Source organism: Eurypyga helias, unplaced genomic scaffold (assembly GCF_000690775.1).
Source record: "Eurypyga helias isolate BGI_N326 unplaced genomic scaffold, ASM69077v1 scaffold15149, whole genome shotgun sequence".
In the NCBI taxonomy this organism is placed as follows: domain Eukaryota; kingdom Metazoa; phylum Chordata; class Aves; order Eurypygiformes; family Eurypygidae; genus Eurypyga; species Eurypyga helias.
In genome coordinates, this window is record NW_010274067.1 from 67,290 (window position 1) to 85,959 (window position 18,670).

General features: G+C 43.6%; 1 protein-coding gene across 1 annotated transcript in view; it reads left to right on the forward strand.

Moving 5' to 3' along the window:
- Nucleotides 1-11,717, forward strand: part of R3HDM1 (R3H domain containing 1) — a 50,666-nt gene extending 38,949 nt beyond the window's left edge. Inside the window, 7 exon segments of the mRNA XM_010159705.1 lie at nt 1-30; nt 2,486-2,589; nt 6,442-6,605; nt 6,799-6,943; nt 8,412-8,494; nt 9,274-9,355; nt 10,298-11,717. The exon segment at nt 1-30 is cut by the window's left edge and continues 29 nt beyond it. Of these exon segments, the coding sequence (XP_010158007.1) occupies nt 1-30; nt 2,486-2,589; nt 6,442-6,605; nt 6,799-6,943; nt 8,412-8,494; nt 9,274-9,355; nt 10,298-10,665 (976 nt within the window). The 3' untranslated portion in view covers nt 10,666-11,717.
- The last annotated feature ends 6,953 nt before the right edge of the window (nt 11,718-18,670 follow it).

The following is an 18,670-nucleotide window of genomic DNA, read 5'->3' on the forward strand; positions in this document are numbered from 1 at the left end:
CATTCCATCAGGCCAACAGAATAATTTGAGGTGAGTTTAACTCTGTTGTTTGCTTTCTCAGCAACTGTGCTTAACTGCCTGGTAATAACTGACAGGATCTGCTGTAGTATTGCAGTATGGTGATGTATTTTATGGGCAGGCTTTTGGACACTTCATTGCCTATTTATTTTTGCAACCGGTGTTGCTTTAATTGTTCCCGTATGACTTTCAGCAATCCTTTGGTGCAGTTCCACGTCTGAAGGTCTCTGCATCGCTTGTCTTACGTGTGGAACGCAGGTGCGTTCAGTGGCGGTGCCGCTGGGCAGTAGCGTTTTAGATGATACCCATGTTCACTGGTTGTGTCAGAGATACTGCTTAGTAAGGTGCAGAGAGGAGGGAGTTGGAATCCCAAAAAAGACTGACTTCCTGTTCTGGAGCTTTGTCTGGAAGGAGCTTAGCTTTCACTTTGCTGCTAACGAGGCCTGCTGGCAGAAAGCTGGCTATGAACCAAGGATGGGGACTTGTCCTGCGCTCTGCTCTCCTTTGATAACTAACACTGCTCTTCGCCTGCCTCGGTAACAGCAAAGTGGTCTCCATGAGCAGACCTCCCTGGGTACCCATCTGTGCCCAGCACGCTTTCAGCATTTGTGAGAGAACAGCGGGCAGGTGCCTCACAGAACCCCGCAGGGTTAACGCTGGTTACAAGTAGTTCTCTCTCTCTGGTTGTTAACTTGTAAACGTGCATCATTTAGGAATACCTGGCTTGCAGCCTTTAAACAAGCAGCAGCAGTATGAAGCTTGCTTCGTCCTTTTGTGAGTGCAGAGACACAAATAGTATTTGTGTCATCGCTGCATGGCTTCCTCTGCTTAAACCTGAGTTCTTCTTTCTGTCTCAAGGTTCTTTTTATTCTCTTCTTCTGTAGCTGTATTTGAGGTTCAGTGAAGTCACAGGTAGACATAATCCCAGACTTTTTGAAGCGAGCTTGCTGCTTGATCTTCTGTGTCATTTAGAATGTCCCTCTCTTTTGAACAGGGAGATGTTTGTTAGGAATTCAGAGCAGCCTAGCAACTCCTGACAGCAGCTTGCTTTTATCAAAATAGCGGTGTCGCAGCACTTTGACAGGGGAAGCAGAACATTCTGCAGGCCCTGAACGGTCTCAAACCCACAGGTCCCTGTTGACAGCTGTAATGGCTAGGCCGATGAGAAGCTGTGTGAGAGCACACAGCCCATGCAGATACGAACCCGTCTGTGTGAGTTGTCAGTGAGCTGTCTGCTTCAGTGGCAGGGAATCTTTACATTCAAATTACATAATTGAACTCTGGGACAAAGGATGGAACAAACTTCTTGTGGCGACACAGGTAAAAGAGGGAAGTCCATCAGGATTACACATAGTTTTGCCCCCTCCCAGTTTCAAGTAGCAAGATATTTATTTTCTCATTCCCTCAGAACGTTTACTTGATCTGTTAGTGCAGACACGAAGGGCAGGATTCTCCAGGCACCACTCTGATTAGGGCCGCCAGCCTGATGCTCTGGCAGTATGATCACTGAGTGGCGTGATAGAATTTGCCTGTGTTTGTTCCTTACCTGTTTTTCTCCAAATGCTCTGAAAAATACCTAGTGTATATAAACTTTTTTAATTGTTCTTTTCCTACGTATTACAACCAAAGGAGAAGTGCTTTATCTCCTTGACTCACCTTCCTTTTCCCACACCCTACGTGGTAAAGCCATGGAAGTGTGGTCATCTCTTTAAGCTGTGTTACCTTACCCGGAGGCAGAGGTGTGCTGAATGAGCTGGCTGGGCTGCATGGGGCAGCGTCCCGTTGAGGGGACAGCATCTGTAACCCTCCTGGCAGGTCAGTGGGCGTCATTTAACGGAGACCTGCTCCTGGGTAATTGGCCAAGACAGCAAATTGTCTTTTTATTGTTATTCTACAGGTCTTTATACTGATAGAGCACTAGTGACACACAAATCATAGAATCATAGAACGGTTTGGGTTGGAAAGGGCCTTAAAGATCATCTAGTTCCACCCCCCCTGCCATGGGCAGGGACACCTTCCACTAGACCAGGTTGCTCACAGCCTCATCCAGCCTGGCCTTGAACACTTCCAGGGATGGGGCATCCACAGCTTCTCTGGGCAACCTGTTCCAGTGCTTCACCACCCTCTCTGGGAAGAACTTCTTCCTGATATCTAATCTAAACCTCCCCACTTTCAATTTAAACCCGTTACCCGAGGTACATTTTGAAAATAGTATGTCAAAATAGGTGAATCAGTACAGCTTCTTAGTGCATGCAGGGCATAACTTTGCCAAGGAAGTGATGTGAAACTGCAGCCTTCTGAAGAATGAGTAGGTTTGGGGGTAGGTGAGAGTATTACTGATTTTAAAATTAACAGAATCTCAGTGATTTACAGGACGTGTCGACCACAAACACAGCAGTCATAAGTAAATAAATGTGTAGCATAAAGGCCTGTTAGTCACATTCTTTTTTTCTTACTGTTATTACAGTTCATCAGTAGGATACTTGCAGCCTCCTGGATCTGAGCAGATACAGTTTCCTAGAACATCATCACCGTGCAACTCACAGCAGCTTCAAGGACAGCAGTGTGCAGGTTGGGGGAATAAAGTTTTTATTGAAAGACTTCCAAAATGTCTAGCTATTGGTGATTGGATATTTGCTATTAAGGGTTAACTACTGTATTGTATTTCCTTCTGTATTCCATTTTTTGAAGTTATATTGGAGGTAGATTAACTGGCATCTCAATTTGTTTATCACTGAAAGCGCTCCGGTTTCAGCACAACTTTCTTAGAATCCAACAACGTACACCACGATGCCTGGTATGGCTGCTGCTGAGCTGGGACAGACAGGGGACCTACACCTCAGCAGTGTCTCATCTTTTCCTGACTAGCTGTGTGGGTCTGGAAAATCTGGGGATCGGGTTTACACTTGACAGAAGAGGAGCAAAGCACGTTTTGAAGCAGTATACTTGGCTCTTCTACTTGAGAAGCATTCTAGATGTCACTTAACAGAGTAGCAGTTTTCTTAAGAGTTCCTGAGGAGAGGGTGAAAACCGTAAGCAGCCTGGGTTTGGGCAGAGTGGTAGCTCTTTGACCTGCTGAAAAGCTCAATGAAATCCTCTGAAGCTGTGGGGGGTGTTTTGGTTCTGTTTTTCTGGTAGCCTTTATTTACTGCTTTTGCTTTCGTAGTTTATAGCAACCATTCGAGTCAGAAGCCATCACCTCCTACATTATTGCCACCTTCATCAAAGTCAAAGCCACAGCAGGCTGCTTCCATTGTGCACTACAGCATAGTGTCTCCACCCTCATCATGTAAAAGTTCGCCCACTGGTCTTGCCATCATGCAGCCAGTAAAAGGTACATTTTATTGGGATTTTCATCTGAGCCATTCTGTCCAGAAATCTGTTGTAAATGACCAACCGTTTCACGGCTAACTGCTAGAACAGCAGCAGCTTGACTCCCGTCTCTGCAAATACTTCTTTTTCCATAATTCTTCATCTGATTAGAAACAGCAACTTGGAACTGAAGTGAAACAACAGCCAAAAATTCATGAGGGCGACTCGGAGGCAGCCATCAGCAGATGAGTGTCTGTCACTGAGCAGGCTTACTTAAATCAGGTTCAGAATGTTTTGATCTACAAAATACTTAGGTAATTTGGAAAAGGTATATAAATAACAGCCTCAGTGGTGTGTCAAAACAGCAGTGACATAGAGCTTGGCATATCCACGAAACGTTTATCCACATTAACATCCAAACACTTAAAAACCCAATGTCCACCCCTAAGTTTGGTGGGCTGCCCAGGAAGTTAAGAGCACTAGGGTTAGCCTCCAAGCAAGCAGTTACAGACCGGTCCTGTGGTCGCAGCGGCACTGTCCTCGTTTTACCGGTACAGAATTTGATATGTTAGAGGTTTGGCCGGCCAGAAAGGGCTAATCCCGACTGCTGCTACCTCGGTATTTCGCAAGCAAGCGATAGATTAAACAACTCCAGGTCAGTGACCTAGATTCCACTATAGATGTGGTGGGGTTTATGAATGTTTATCTTTCAAGATATTTTTAGAGCCTGTTTATTAGTAAATAGATAACGTGCGGTTAAGTGGCAAGATAGCTGGATTAGCAGCGGGTTTCAGCTCATGGACAGGTTTGGTTTCCATTTTGCTCCATTTGGCTTTAATTCTGGCAGATTGATGTTTCAGGATGTCTGCAGTCGGTCTTGAACTGGTTTGTTGTACCACCCGCAATCTGGCCTGGTAGTGCTGGTTTCATGCAGCCTTGAAGGCCTGATTCCAACCTGTTAAACTGTGACCTAAAGAAGTTTGGGGAAGGGGGAGTCCCTCTGACACAGGGAGAATAAAGAAAAGCGTGCGCTTCTGTCAGCGATACAGAGGTGATGAATCAAGGCTGCTGAGGTGAGGAGAATGAGGACACATGCAGACAAGCAGCAGAGTTGTGTTTCTTTTCATTTGGAAGAGTTATAGGGGACCAGACTGTGCAAATCTGGTCCTTGACAGAAATCCTTTCAAGGATTACTTCCGAGCATCCCTTCTCATGCGTTTGCCAGGTGATGAAATGTCTGCAAACTGAGTTACACGTTCTGTGACATTTCATTTTGTCAGGATGCTTGCTTAGGAAAAGAATTCCATTTGTTTTAATTTGCTGAAATGCTGGGAAACTCGAAGTACTAGAAAGAGCAAATTTGTCTGGATTTACAGTTTTCTTTTGCAGTCTGAATGCCGTGATTGTGACACCCTTTTAGAAGTGGTGCTGTGGATGGTTCTGGCAGACAAGCGTGGGTTTTGGGTGTTCAGTTCTCACAGAACAGAGAAGCCAAAAGAGTATGCTAGAGTGCTGCAGAAGAAAATACTGTAATATTCTAAAACAGGTGTAAATACGTATCACAGTATTTATATGTATCAAACATTAAAATGAACTCTGTTTTCTTGTGTAAGATGTAGTGTGTATGTAGCTGTATGTCTGGTACATCTCAGGTTCACATACAGGGGTTAGGTAAGCTTTTGGCTTTATCACTTAGGAACTGTCATATAGCATTCTGATTATGTAACAGATATCCCTCAATAGTCAAGGTTTTTTTGCTGCACAACAAAATAGTCATTCTGATTATGTAGCAGATATCCCTAAATAATCATGGGGTTTTTTTGCTGCACAACAAAATAGAGATATTGGTGATGTGGCTCTTACAGGGACAAAGCAAGAACTCTTAATTTAAATCTTCTGCTGAAATTGGCCAGGCACCTGGTGTTTCCCTTTCAGTCTGTAACACACGGGCGGAGCTTTTTGCCATTAAAAAGAAGGTGCAGATAGGAAAACATCGCCAATATTATTTCATTTATTGTTATGAACATCCACATAGTAAAGATTTCAGAATATGATGTACAAAAGCTAGTAATAGTTTTAGTATTGAGCTCATTATTGTGTCTTGGTTTGCATTTTGAAGGAGTCTCTTTCTTTTTTGTGGAGCCCAGGGGTAGTGGAAACAATAGCCCATTTTAAAAATAGAAGATGAGTGCGTTTTATAGCCTGTATCTACCTGCTCCTAACTGGTGCTGTGACGTAGGGACTAAACTGAGAAGGCTCCCTCTGTAAGGGTAGATGATTAAATGATGTTTAAAGCATGCGTTTAATCACGGTTTCTGAGAAATGCTGTAAACAGTGGGCGGAGCAGAGAAGGAAATTGCCAACAGCCATTTACAAGTAAACAGGAGGTTATATAAGTTACCTGGGACAGAGCCAGGTCAAAGGGGGAAGACGGCTTCTCTCTCGGGCAGGCTCTCATCACAGCTCCGCATGCAAAACCTTCCCAAGCAGCCTTAAGTGTTCTCCCCTGACTCCGGCATTTCTCTAGCCACCACAGAGTGGCACAGGATGTGGGGATCCAATTCCAGTCTCTGCCCAGAAAAATGTTCCTATGCAGGACTTGCAAATGAGGGTAATTTTGCCTCAGGCTAAAGACTGATTCCAGGTCTTTCCGATGTATGCCATCATATCAGAGGAGACGTTTTGAGTCTGTATTGCTGTGGGTAATGTCAGACTACCTGGGTAACTTCTGTTTTTAATTAAAGCACATTTTGGAGTGGTATCTTCAACACACTGCTCAGACAGTAACAATGGTGAACGTTGCATGCTCTCAGGTGCTGTTAAACAGAATGATTTCTTTAGAAAACCTTCTCAGTGATGAGTCTCTGTGTTTGCACTATGTTCTAGTTCTGGGAAGCCCTGAGTTAACTGTCGCAGTGTCTGACAGTGGAAGTGTAAGAGTACAGAAGACACTGCTGTAGCTTTCTGGCATTCAGCAGCTTGCTTAGCAAAACGTTTATTATATTCCTCCCCCACCCCGTGTTTTTAATTCACATCTGCTGTGCTAAAACGCAAATGGGGATGTGCGAGGAGCCAGGTGTATCCCACTGGTCTCTTGTCTTGCAGCGGTAGCACCCCCGCCAGGAGGAGGAGTAGTAATGATGCAGCTGAACGTGCCCAACAGCCCGCAGGCGCGGAACCATTCGCCCCCGCAGTGGAAGCAGCATAAGTACTACTGTGAGCAGCAGAGAGGGCAGAAGTCCACAGAACTTAGCACTTTAGACGGTGCTGCACAGGTATGAGGTGGTGGTATTGCTTTCCAGGGTGACTTAAAATTTGCATAAATTGCATCTCTTTGGGAAATAAAAATCTGCTCTGATAATACTTAGTAGAGCTATTTTAACTTCAGCCTTTGAAAGCTGTAGGTGGTGTTTAGCTTGTTGAACTAGGTACTTTTTAAAAACACTGACTTGTTTATTCCAGTTGCAGCACAGTCCTCAACTGGGTAGTCCTGTCACCTCACCTGCCCAGTCACCATCACCAGCTCAGCTATCAAACATGAAGAACATCCGTCCCACATTAACACCTCTTTCTATTGTGTCCCAGTTTTCTAGACCTTTTGTCCCTGGACAAGGTTAGTGAACTAAAACGTGTGTATATTTGGGTTTTGTGGTTTGGTTTTTTTTGTGTGTATGTTTGGGCTTTGTTTGTTTGTTTAATTATTTGGATGCTTAAAATGCAAGTTACATGAGGGTTTTCTGACTATGTGGCTTCCTTTAGTAGTAACACTGTTGAAGCAGGATCATCAAAATTACCTGTTGAGCATCATGTAAAACTTCAGCTTCTCTCTCCACATGGTTAGCCTACCCCATGTTCTCAAAAGCTCTTGGTCTTATCATTGTGAGAACGTCTCTAACCCACTAGCTTTCTCATTTGTCAAATTCTCCATTCCAACACTGAAAACATTAATAAAACATGATATAATTTGGTTTCAAGTTTTAACCAGAACCGAAGAACTTCACACACACTGTTGCAAAGGATGTAACATCAGAGCTACCAAGATTAAATAAACCATGTGGCACCAGCTGATCTGAATAGCGTAGGCTGGGCTGATTGTCTTCTGGGGGAAAGGACGTGAAACGCAGTGTCGAGGTGAATGTTCTGCCAGGCTCCCGTGTTAGTTGACGGTGCGCTGAATGGAAGCACTGCTGAACAAAACCTGGCACAGTGGGACTGGAGCCTCCAGCCTGGTCTGTGCTACGTCAGCCAGTACCCACCCAAAGACAGAAAAATCTCCTTGTAGAAGAGTGTCAGTCCTCTGCTGCCACGTTAACAGAAAAACAGAATAGGGAATTTTCACTGAGATGTGAGCGCCAAGAACGTGTGAAAACCAAATGATAAAAACCCACCTTTGTCAGTGAGTAGAAACATCCTGGTGTTGTTCCCAAACTCCAAATTAATGGGTGTGTTTTACAGAAAGATTTACTCTAAAGCAAAACTTACCAAAAAAAAATCTGTCTTCCTTATTGATAAAGGAAACCTTGTTTTCTTGCCTGTCTTTGTTTTATCTTCTGCATAATCTTTGTTGTTACGTTATATTCCAGTGGTGGTGTAAAAATCCCAGGTTGCATGTTGTCCAGTGTCTGTCAACCTTCTTAATCTTCTGTGATTACTAAATGCTTCTATTCCATTGTCTTTGTGGACCCTTGGAGCCAGTAGGAATGTGAAGGTGTACTTGGCACTAACTGGGGATATCACCACGAAAACGATAAAAGCAGTGCACTGAGAGAAGCGTTAGCCTTGTTAAGCTCATTTTGAAATGAGAGGATTTAAGTAAGACTGCAGCGAAGAAAAGCTTGTAGGTGTTTCTCAGTGTAATCCTTACATGCAAGAGAGCTTGTACCTCGTCACCTTATGATCAGCACGTGACTGGTTTACATTCATTCAATCGTGCCTGCTTTATTTTGGTAGCCTAGCCAAATACACTACTCTGTGCATAGCTGTTCTGCTTGCTCCTCTGCGTAAGATCCACTTCGTAAGAGGAACTTGGAGGAAGATTTCATGTAACAGGAAAAACCCCTCTAATTGCCTTTCTCTTGAAGGAGATGCCAGATACCCGCTGCTTGGCCAACCCCTGCAGTACAATCCACCACCCGTGTTACGCGGACAAGTGACGGGCCAACAGGTACTACAGAGAGCAGTCTCCTGGCAGCACTGAAACAACAGTTCAGGACTACCACGGCACCCCCCGTGAATGGGGGAAAGGGTTACTGCCTTGGAAAAGAGATTGAGTGGAACGTGCTTGCCTTCTAGTAACTGTTTTACTCTGTGTTGATACTTCCCATTGTTCTTGTTTGTTGTAGTTAAAAAAACAAACAAATGTTGAGAAACCTTTTCTTGAAGTTGAACATTAGGCACATTGTAGATTATGGGGTTTTATTTTTCAGCCATTCACCAACAGTTCCAAAAATCACAGAATGCTTCCTAAAAGGGTTTTGGGGTTTTTTTAATAACAGTTTTTAAAAAAAAAAAAAAGCGGGTGTTTTGAAACAGAGCAACTTGTTTCTTGTAAGAAAAACAAAACCCAGGTACTAGTGTTAGCTAAAAGCTAAAAGGTTTTGTGAGGGAGACACGCAGACCTTGCTCAGTTGTACCTGAGATGAGCCAGATGTGATGGACTGGGGGCTGAGAGGGTGTTCTTCCATGAAGGCTTAAGGTGATTTCTTTTTTGTCATTTCATCCCTTTCTTCTGAAGCCAGGGATTGAATGTGCTTGACTGCAGGATCGCTAAACTCCCAGACCAAAATTGGACATGAAAATCTTTTCTGCACCGCGGTCGCGCGGGCTGTTTTCCAGACATTCCTCTGCACCGTTTCGCACTGGGCTAACCTAGAAATTTAAAGATCTTGGTGCATTGTCATTCAATTCATCATTTTAAAACATCATTTATGTCAATCTTTCCAGTGTCAACCTGGAAACAGACATGGAAACAGGGGAAAGAAACCAGCAAAGAAGGCTGCTTCAGCAGATCTTGGTGCAGAACCAGGTACGGAATTGCTGACTGACACAGTCCCCCCAGCAAAGGCAAATACGGTGGTGGGCTGGGAATGTAGCCAGAAAAGGGCCAGCAGGAAGAGTAATTGGACAGCAACGGGCATGGCAAACGCTGGAAATGTAAGGAGGGAGAAGATGATGTGGGTTGGAGAGAGGAGAGGTTAAATGAGACAACTGTAGTTTTGAAGGCTGGAGGAAAGACCAGAGAACATCAGGATTGGACAGTACTAAAAAGAAAAGCAAGTTTGACAGTTTACGGGGTGAAAGTGCATTGTATTGTTATATTAAATATCCATACGCTTGCTGCCTGCTAATTGCATGAAACGTGAGATCAAACATAAATCACAAAGTAGTTTGACTTATTTTTTTTTCCTTCTAATACAAATAAGCACATGGATTTGGGGGAGATGTACAGATGAGCTCTTTGCAGGTGGTGATGATGTCATCCAAGTAAAACCTGACATCATCTATCTCCATATCTTTACTGCAGAGAATTCCTCTTGCAACCTACTGGCAACTCTGCAGGAAGTTACAGAGAAATCGGCTTTTTCTAACCATTTACTGGAAAGGATCCTTTTGAGACAAGGCAGACTAGTTTTTTAGCATGGTGATGTGTGAGGAGTTCACAGGAAAAGCCAGATAGGAAGCTATAGCGAGTTCTCAAAACTGTTGCAAAATTAGGTGTCAATTATTTTGTTGTTTTCCGCTCTCTCTTTTGAGGGCCCTCTTTGTCTTCCCAGCTTTTATTTGTGCCCCTGTAGCTGTAAGCAATGCTAAATGTGAAAGCAAAAGGCGCTCTAGCATACCAGAAAGGGAATGCCTGTGTTTGGTGTCAGCCAACTGGAGATGCAATTATGGAGTAACTCATTTTCCATTGTGTGTTGTATCCTTAAGTACAATGACCCATTTAGATTCAATGTTTTTCTTGTTGCAGTTGTGGGAAAAGTTCTAGAAATCACTGAACTGCCAGAAGGCATAACTCGTATGGAAGCGGAAAAACTGTTTGGAGAACTTTTAAAAGTTGGTGCCAAGATTCGGTGGGTAAGGGATTCGCAGTGTCTACAAGCACAGCAGCAGCACCATCGTCGTTACTGTGGCAGCGGAGACGGTAGCGTGAACACTGAGCCATCCAAACCGAGTGACTTGGCTTCCACTTACACTGTTCTAGCCACGTTCCCTACAATGTCAGCTGCTCAGAACGCATTGAAGAAACAAAGTAGTACCTCAGTGAACAAGTTCAGGCTGAGAACAAGCAAGAAGCACTACGACTTTCATGTTCTGGAAAGGGCTAGTTCTCAGTAGCAGCTACATCAGTGGACACTCAGCCTTTACTACTTCCATGTCCTCCTCTCCTTGATTGGCTTGATGTGGTGGGGTTTCTGTCCTCTTCATAGAGACTCCTGGGATGTTTTGTCATATGACATTAGCCATTGAAGAATAAATAACCCAGAGATCCACCCAGATGAAGAAAAAAAAAAAAGCGGAGTTAATCCCAGACAATAGCAAGGAATCATCTTTGAGAGTCAGCTTTCTACAAGGAATGCTGTTGAAATGCCCCCTACTTTTATAGTAGTTTTGTTTTATATTTTTGAATTCTTGTATCAGATCCAAAGTTCTATTGTACAGCAAACGTTCATAAAAATCCATATTCAGATTTGTATTTTATAATCCCTTTACACAGCCAGCACACAGCTGTCCATTCCAAGGCAGGAACCTGAGGATTGGTGGAGGGGAAAAGAGAACCATTTTCAAGGAATTACGCTCATTTTCTAGCAAACTACCCCAAATCTTCAAGTTAACCTCCTCATTGTCCCTCGTGGTGTTCTTTTTTTTTTTTTTTTTCAGAGGGAGGAAAAAAAAAAATTAGTGAACTAACTCCTTGGATGGCCATTGTCTTTGAGATTTGTTCAAGCAATGTCAAAAGAAGTTACAAGTAGGTTGTACCCTTGAAGGATTTGCTTCTGATCCAACAAGTTTAATTATTGAAGGAGAATACGAAAAGGTTACAAAGAATGTTCACTGAATCACATTTTAGTATTTTTTCTGTTTAGCAAATTGTGAAGAAACTAAAATGTATCTTCACAAGTGACAAAATGTTTGCACTTTAATTATGTTCCCACCAGTATGGATCTCTTTATCTTCCTTTTCACGCTAAGATAATTGTGTTTGATAAGTGCTGGAAACCTTTTTAATGGTTTACGTTTTCATCATTTGCAGATGCTCACTGGACATTAATGACTCATTGCACATAAATGAAACCAACTTTTTTCAATTTGTGTAATTTGCAAGGCTGTACAACATGTGCTGATGCAAGCCTTTTTCAGTTCAAGAAAATAAATGTTTACAAACACAAACTTTTTCAGTGCACTTGTTTAAAATTCAAAGAGTCTTCTGCAGCTTGGATGAACACACATTCATGGTTTGGGTCCCTCAGAGTGTGAGAAAAGAACTTAAACATAACACAAATATTAGAACTTCTCAAAAAAATACCCTTGCTATTCCTCCCCTTAAAGCATTTATTTACATTATCCTGCCCTTTGTAGTTTTTAAATGTTTCTCTGTGTAAGTAAAAAGAGAGAAAGTGATCAGACACCACGAGGGGCTGTTCCTGGGTTTTTGTTTCTAGCACAGGCACTGATTTGTTGTTTAGACGAGCAACTACTTGCTCCCATCTTATGGCTCTTGCTTTGTAAAAGATATATTAATCACTTCTGTTAGTGGAAACTCAAGGTAAATGTTGTGTTTAAGGACATATTTTACAGAGGAAAAATTAAGAATTTAGGTGCCTAAACCAGCATTAATTTTCATCTTGTATAAAAAAGTCCTATCTCAGAACAACCGAATGTGAACACATGAGGTGGCAATAATAGTCCTGTGCTGGTTCAACTGTTAAATCCTGCATGTGATCCATCAAAGTACTTGGAAGAAAACTGACCTGTCTGGGAATAATGTAGCCTAATGAATTCACTATATGGGACTTGATTCTGCAAAATGCTGTAGCAACAGGTATTTATGTGAGTAAAGGTGAACTTACACTCAGACGCTCCCCTGAAACAGATGGGAGAATGCTCAGCGACAAGCCCCTAGCCAGAAGACAAATCTACTGTGCTGAAGTCTGCTTTTCTACAGGGATGGTGGTGCTTGGCGTTCGACCTCTTAGGCTAATGCTTGACTGAGGGGAGAGAGTTGTTCCTCCTCAGGTTGGGTAGCTGTAGTTTACCGCCCCCAGAACCAAAGGTGATGATAACCCCAGTTTATGCAGATTACAATATTCCCCACAAGCACAGAGGCGACACGACTAGGGCACAGGTTCCATCACTGCCTCTAGCCCATCTCCAGTGCTAGGTTAAGGTGATGGCTTTCATCCTGTAACGTAGGTAACAGATTACAGGTCTATAACGATGGGTGTCGCAACCCAGAGAGGCAGCAGCCTGATGGGGCTCACGCATTCCAGGCCAAGATTTTTCATAGGTGTAAAAGAGCAGTCAGTAGCTGACAGCTTCCATCCCTTCTGAATGACCCAGGAACTACGTCTGACACCAAATCAAACCATTTCCAAAGGGTGCAGCATGACTTGCTTAATTCCATAAACCTTACCCAATAGTAAGCAAAGAGACCAAAGCACAAGGAGTGGGGTAAGCCTGGACAACACAAGCAGCCCAAACAAAAGGAGGGGAGGGATACACTGATCAGGAACAAGGCCCAGCAAATACTTATCAAGTAAGTTGTAAAATTGAGTGCAAATTGCCCTAGAAGCAAAAAGCTGAATGTTTAACAAGCCAGTTATTGTAATCCTGAAACTGATACTTGCCTACAGGTACTGCAGGCAGGTTGCTCTGTGTTTTCCTGTTAGATGGGCATTTACATGGCTTTGATCTGGAGGGCTGATGCACGCTGCACAGACACAACAGGAGTTTGGAAGCGTCAGAGACCTCTGATGCCTACAGTGGGGACAGCATTCAAATATTTCTGCTTTACAGGCTTGTTCATTCCTGATTTTGTGTGATTACATACTGTCCCTCGTAAGTGATCAGGGTGTAAACTCATCTAGCCAGGACCATTTCCTAGCTTTTACCCTTCTGCCCTTCTGGTTCCTTAGACACACAAGCCTGTGTACAAAAAACCTGGCACTAGATTTGGATCATGTTCTGGAAAGCAAATAAATGCACTTCATGGCATGAAACAGACATTGTATGTAAAACTAGTGTTCTCAAGGAACCTTCTAGTACCCTTAAATGTACTCGAGCTTCCTGTCATTTAACTTTAATGCCATTTTTAAAGCAAAGAGTGGCAAAAGGAATTAAGTGGGGACTTAAATTATATTGCAATAATTTAATACATTTTATTTGGTTGGTAACATATCTTACAACTGTTAAAGCTGAGGAAAAAGCACCAGAAGAAAAACCAGAGAAGCCAAACAAATCAGGCTATTACCGACTCCACCAAAGGCTACTATTTCTTGATTTAAATTTTTAATTAGTGCAGTTACATTGCTGTGTAGAATGCACCCCTGAGTGGTGAACAGATTCAATGTTGTTTGTGATATTACAGTGACAATATTGATTCAAAATTAAGAAAACAAATCTAAGCCCCATACTCTGGGAAGGCTCAAAACCACACGGCCGTGAGGTTGAACTCGGGTAGATCATAGCAGGGCACCTGAGAATCTACTCGCAGCCTCCACGTGGCTGGTAAGCTGCAGCCTGGCCTGCCTGTGTCCCAGCAGGGCTGGATCGCTGTGAAGCGAGAGGTTGGTAATAGGTGTCTTGCCTCTTACCTGAGACTCCTCCCTGGGCTCCTTTCACCTGTTACCTTTCACTCACACCTACACTCCGATGAGGACATAAAGGTAGTGGAACGTCTACAAAGAAAGAAATACAGCACTGAAGACTGTAGAGCTTAGGTATTGCTCCCCACAACCATCCGTAATCCCGCTGGCCTTTTGTGGAACACACGTCATCTTTAAAGATCCAGGCAGGACGGGACAGTGGTACTGTTGTTGAGCTTGACCAGTCAAATAAGGTTTGTGCGTACATAACACGCCTGTCACAGACTGTTCTTGTGTCTCGCACTGTTCAAACAGCTCTATACCCATTTCCTCTCCACTACTGCAAGCCATTCCCCTCGGGGTGGAGTCAGTAGTTACGTTCTCATGCTACGACACCTACTTGTGCCTTAAAACTTCACGTTTGACATGTCTGTTGTTTTGAGTTAAACTTGTACTAACTTCTTTGGATACCTAAAAGGGAGAAACAATTAAAACTGCAACTACCTTCTTTTATAAATATCATTTTAGCTCCGTGACATATTTTTTCCCTGGAAAATTGGTGTGGGCTCTAATTTCGTGTATTTAGCCTTGAGGCAAAGAATGTTTTTGTGCAGTTTTGAATAAAACTGATCAAACCACTTTTATGTTAGAGGTCATAAAAAAATCATCGTAGCTGAAATTTTTGTGTATGTCCAGCTGAGAAAGAACTTGCCTAACCCCTTCAATGTTTCTACAGCTCAGTCTTCGTGAAGGCTGATGTGCTGCCTGTTCCATGTCCTGCTCCTATTCACATTTGAAATGGTTTGGGTTTGGGTATTTTTGGGTATTGATGTCAACAATTTTAAGTGCACAATGTCAGTGTGACTTCACCTGGGAAGGCTTATTTCTCAAGTGTAGACCAGAACCCTTAAAAGGGCCTAATTTCCAAAACATTTGGAAATGAGGTCCCTTTAAGTTCTGTCATTCTGGAGCCTGAAAGCAAAGTCATTGTTCACATCTGAAAACTTCAGATGCACGGTCCAGTGTAAGCAAAGCTGTCCCTTGGCTGACTTGACAACGTATCACAACATGTATGAGCCTCCCCTTAGTTCAACATTGGCCTTGCATGTTTCGGCTTGTGGGGCTGGAGTTTGGACCTGACTCTGTTGGCAGCCCCTTATTAGCAAAGTTTATTTTTTATCCTGCTTGTAATTACTTCATCTTTTATGATGTTTGTCAAAATTTGACAGGTTGAAAGTGGATCTTGCTTAAGAGATGATTAAGAATTTGGTCCAGGGCCCAAACACTCTAGTGTTTGCTGCTTTTTTCCATTTTTCAGTCTTATTGGTAAAGCACACGAGTCGGATATGGGATGCACACAACTGCATTCAACTGTTTGCTCCCTTCGGAAGAGAAACTTGAATGTCGGATAAGGCTAGAGCTGTAAACCAAAGAGCTGTATAGGAAAACCTGCAGGAGCTGTATGCTTTTAAAACTGGCACAGATCACAAAAATAAACTGTGCTGCTGTGGGTAATGCTTACCAGTTTATTCTTCATTCAGCTCCCATGGCCCAGTTTCCTGAGGATGGGAATTAGACTGGGGATTGATGATGATACACCGTGCTGACAGTAATGACATCTCTCTCAGCAGAGGCGGAAGGCATGCGAGAAGCTGGCTGCGCTACTGACTGGCTTCAACCCGATGGGATCAGTTACATTTCAGTGGCCAAAATTACTTGACCCCTAACTTTAAAAAACCAAAAAGCCGTATCGCACATCACCCTTGCGTTACAGAGCACCTCGGTTTGAACTGGGGAGGGAGACACTGGCATTCTGCTCTTTCCGATACCCTAACCTTTGCACTACTTGTGGGTCAATTAGGGAGACTGGTATGCAGCACAGCCTTGCCCTTCTCGTGGTTTCCACATCGGTTACTCTCAAAACAGCATTATGAAGGGTGTGAGGGTAGTCTATCGCACTGACTTGTACCTACTGAGAGTTACACCAGCGCTTGCCTCCGTCTTTACTCAAATTCACTGCCTTTTTACTTGGCTTAAACTGATACTTTGCTAATGAACCGTTGATTAGTGTGAAGCAACAGTGCAATCAAAAAAAGTAATCCACCAATAAAAATATTTTCCTTTTTAATCCAAGTAGAGCTGTGCTGTTTTGGGGAGAAAAAATGAATCTCTTAGAGTGTAAATGACTGGCTTGCACTGTTTCCCATACTGATTGCTGAATTTGGTGTTGTGTATTCATTTTAACAAACTAGCTGACATTTCCACAAGAGGAATAGATGTAAGACGCACACAGAATTTGCCTAAGTCAGGCAGGGCCTGACTGAGGAACTGAATCCCAGGTAATGCTTCAGCTGTCAAATTGTGTTTTCTTATTTCTCAATAAATATTTCTGCCTAGTAGCTACACCCTCACCCCCACCCTTTTCCTAGGCCTACTTGAAGGCCTCTGCTGTTTTCCAGGGACACATGCGCTAAGGGCTCTCCCATCAATTACAGCAGCAGAGGCACGTGCAAGAGCAGCAACTCAGTGACCCTACAGTTACAGTATTGCACTTTAAAAATCATAATTATCTGAGAATTAAATAGTTCCTGATGAGGGGAAAGATTGCACGCCCTCACAGAAGTTATCTATTGCGCTGGTTTTAGTCAGAACACGGGTAATTTTCCTCACAGTAGCCAGGATGAGGCTGTGTTTTGGCTCTGCGCTGAGCAGAGCGCTGAGAACGCTGGTGGGTTTAGTTGTTGCAAAGGGGTGTTTGTACCAAGTCAAGAACTTTGTTTCAGCTTCTGATCTGCCTGTGTTCCCAGCTTCATTTGCTACAAGCAGCAGGGAGGGGACACAGCCCAGACAGCTGACCCAGACTGACCAAGGGGGCATTTCATGCCCTAGAATGTCATGCTCACTATGTAAGCTGGGGGTGGGCTGGGGGCTGTTGTTGGTGGGTCTGTTGGCTTTCTCGGTCACTCGTGGGGCTCGCTCGGACTCTGCTGGGATCGCTCTTGGGATCTGTCTCTCAGGCTCCCTGGCTCTGCCTCTTGCTACTCAGGACCTGGCTGCGCATTGGTCGACGGGTGGTGAGCAATTATATAATTTGTTTTATTTTCCATTATTTTCAGTATTTTCATTACATATTAGTATCATTAGCATTCTTAGTACTGTTAATATTATTAGTACCACTATTTTATTAATTTAGATTCAATGATAAAATTGTTCTTATCTCAGCCCACAGGCTTCCTTGTCTTTTCCTCCAGTTCTCCTCCACAGGAGGTGGCAGTTGGAGGTGAGCAAGCAGCTGTGTGGTACTTAGTTGCTAGCTGGAATTAGACTACCACATCTATCTAGTCATTAGTACGCCTTTCCACTTTTATGCTTAAACAAAATTTCTTCCTTGCTTGAAGTGGTGTAGAAACTTTTCAAAATCATGGTTGAACAATACATGTGGTGTTCAACACTTCGCTCACCCTTCTCATGCAACTCGGCTTCCAGCTTAGGGTTTCAAATGAGATGCAATAAATGCAAACCATGGCTCTTGGGAATGCCACAAGAACTAGTGCAACACATCCAAATTCTTCACTTCACTTTGATATCACTTCAGTGTGATACCAACACATTACAACCTAACCTCTTGCTTTAAATGCACATGCATAAGAGAGACGTTCATCTCCAGAAATTACACAGCTTAATTTCATACCATTCAACCTTTAGCATTGTTCTTAAATCTGTTTTGTACTATGAAGAGACCACAAACCCAACACCACCTCAGCAGAAAGGCCATGGTGTTCTGACAGTTACTTCTTTCAGAGACTTGCAGGAGCACCACAGGCGTATGCAGCGCTCACCCAGTGCCCAGGATTGCTGTGACACGTTTTCCACATGCCGCATCTTGAGAGGCAAAACAATTTTTGTGTATTGCTGTTAATGTTGATTTGCCTCTTCCCACTATAGCTCCTAAAGTTTTTTTGTTGTCATTATCCAGCGCCTTTTCCAGTTAAACTCCAGGACATATGAAGTACGACAGTGTAAAGCTTTCCAGGCCGAGGGACTCTGTTTTTTGGTCTTCAAATGTTTGACAGCACCTGCCTCAGCAGTTGTGACCCAGAATACAGTCACAGTTTGACTGTGTTTTAGAAAAGCCTAAGTGCAGCATTTTTTTCCAAAATGCTATCATCAGAGCGCTTGAAAGACATTTCCCTGTCCTCGTTGGTGTGAAACGTCCATCCAAGAGCCCTTCTGCTGACTGCGGCCCCGCTGAGGCTGTGCGGTCAGTGCCGCGCCATGCCGGTCACGGTCCCTCACGCCGCCTGCCTCACCCAGGCATGGAGGATGCCCTGGCCTCCCCCCCTGCGGTGCACGGAGCTCCTGTGCATGCCGCACTCTCTACTGTTAACACAACACAAACTTCTGTCCCACTAGTACCTCCACCTTCATTCTTCCCCTCCCTCACACCCTTGACTTTCCCGGGGTGGATGCCGGGGCCAGGGTTAATGGTGGCCGAGCTGTCCTCAGGGCCCCTCGCCGCTGCCCGGGGTGCAAGACGCA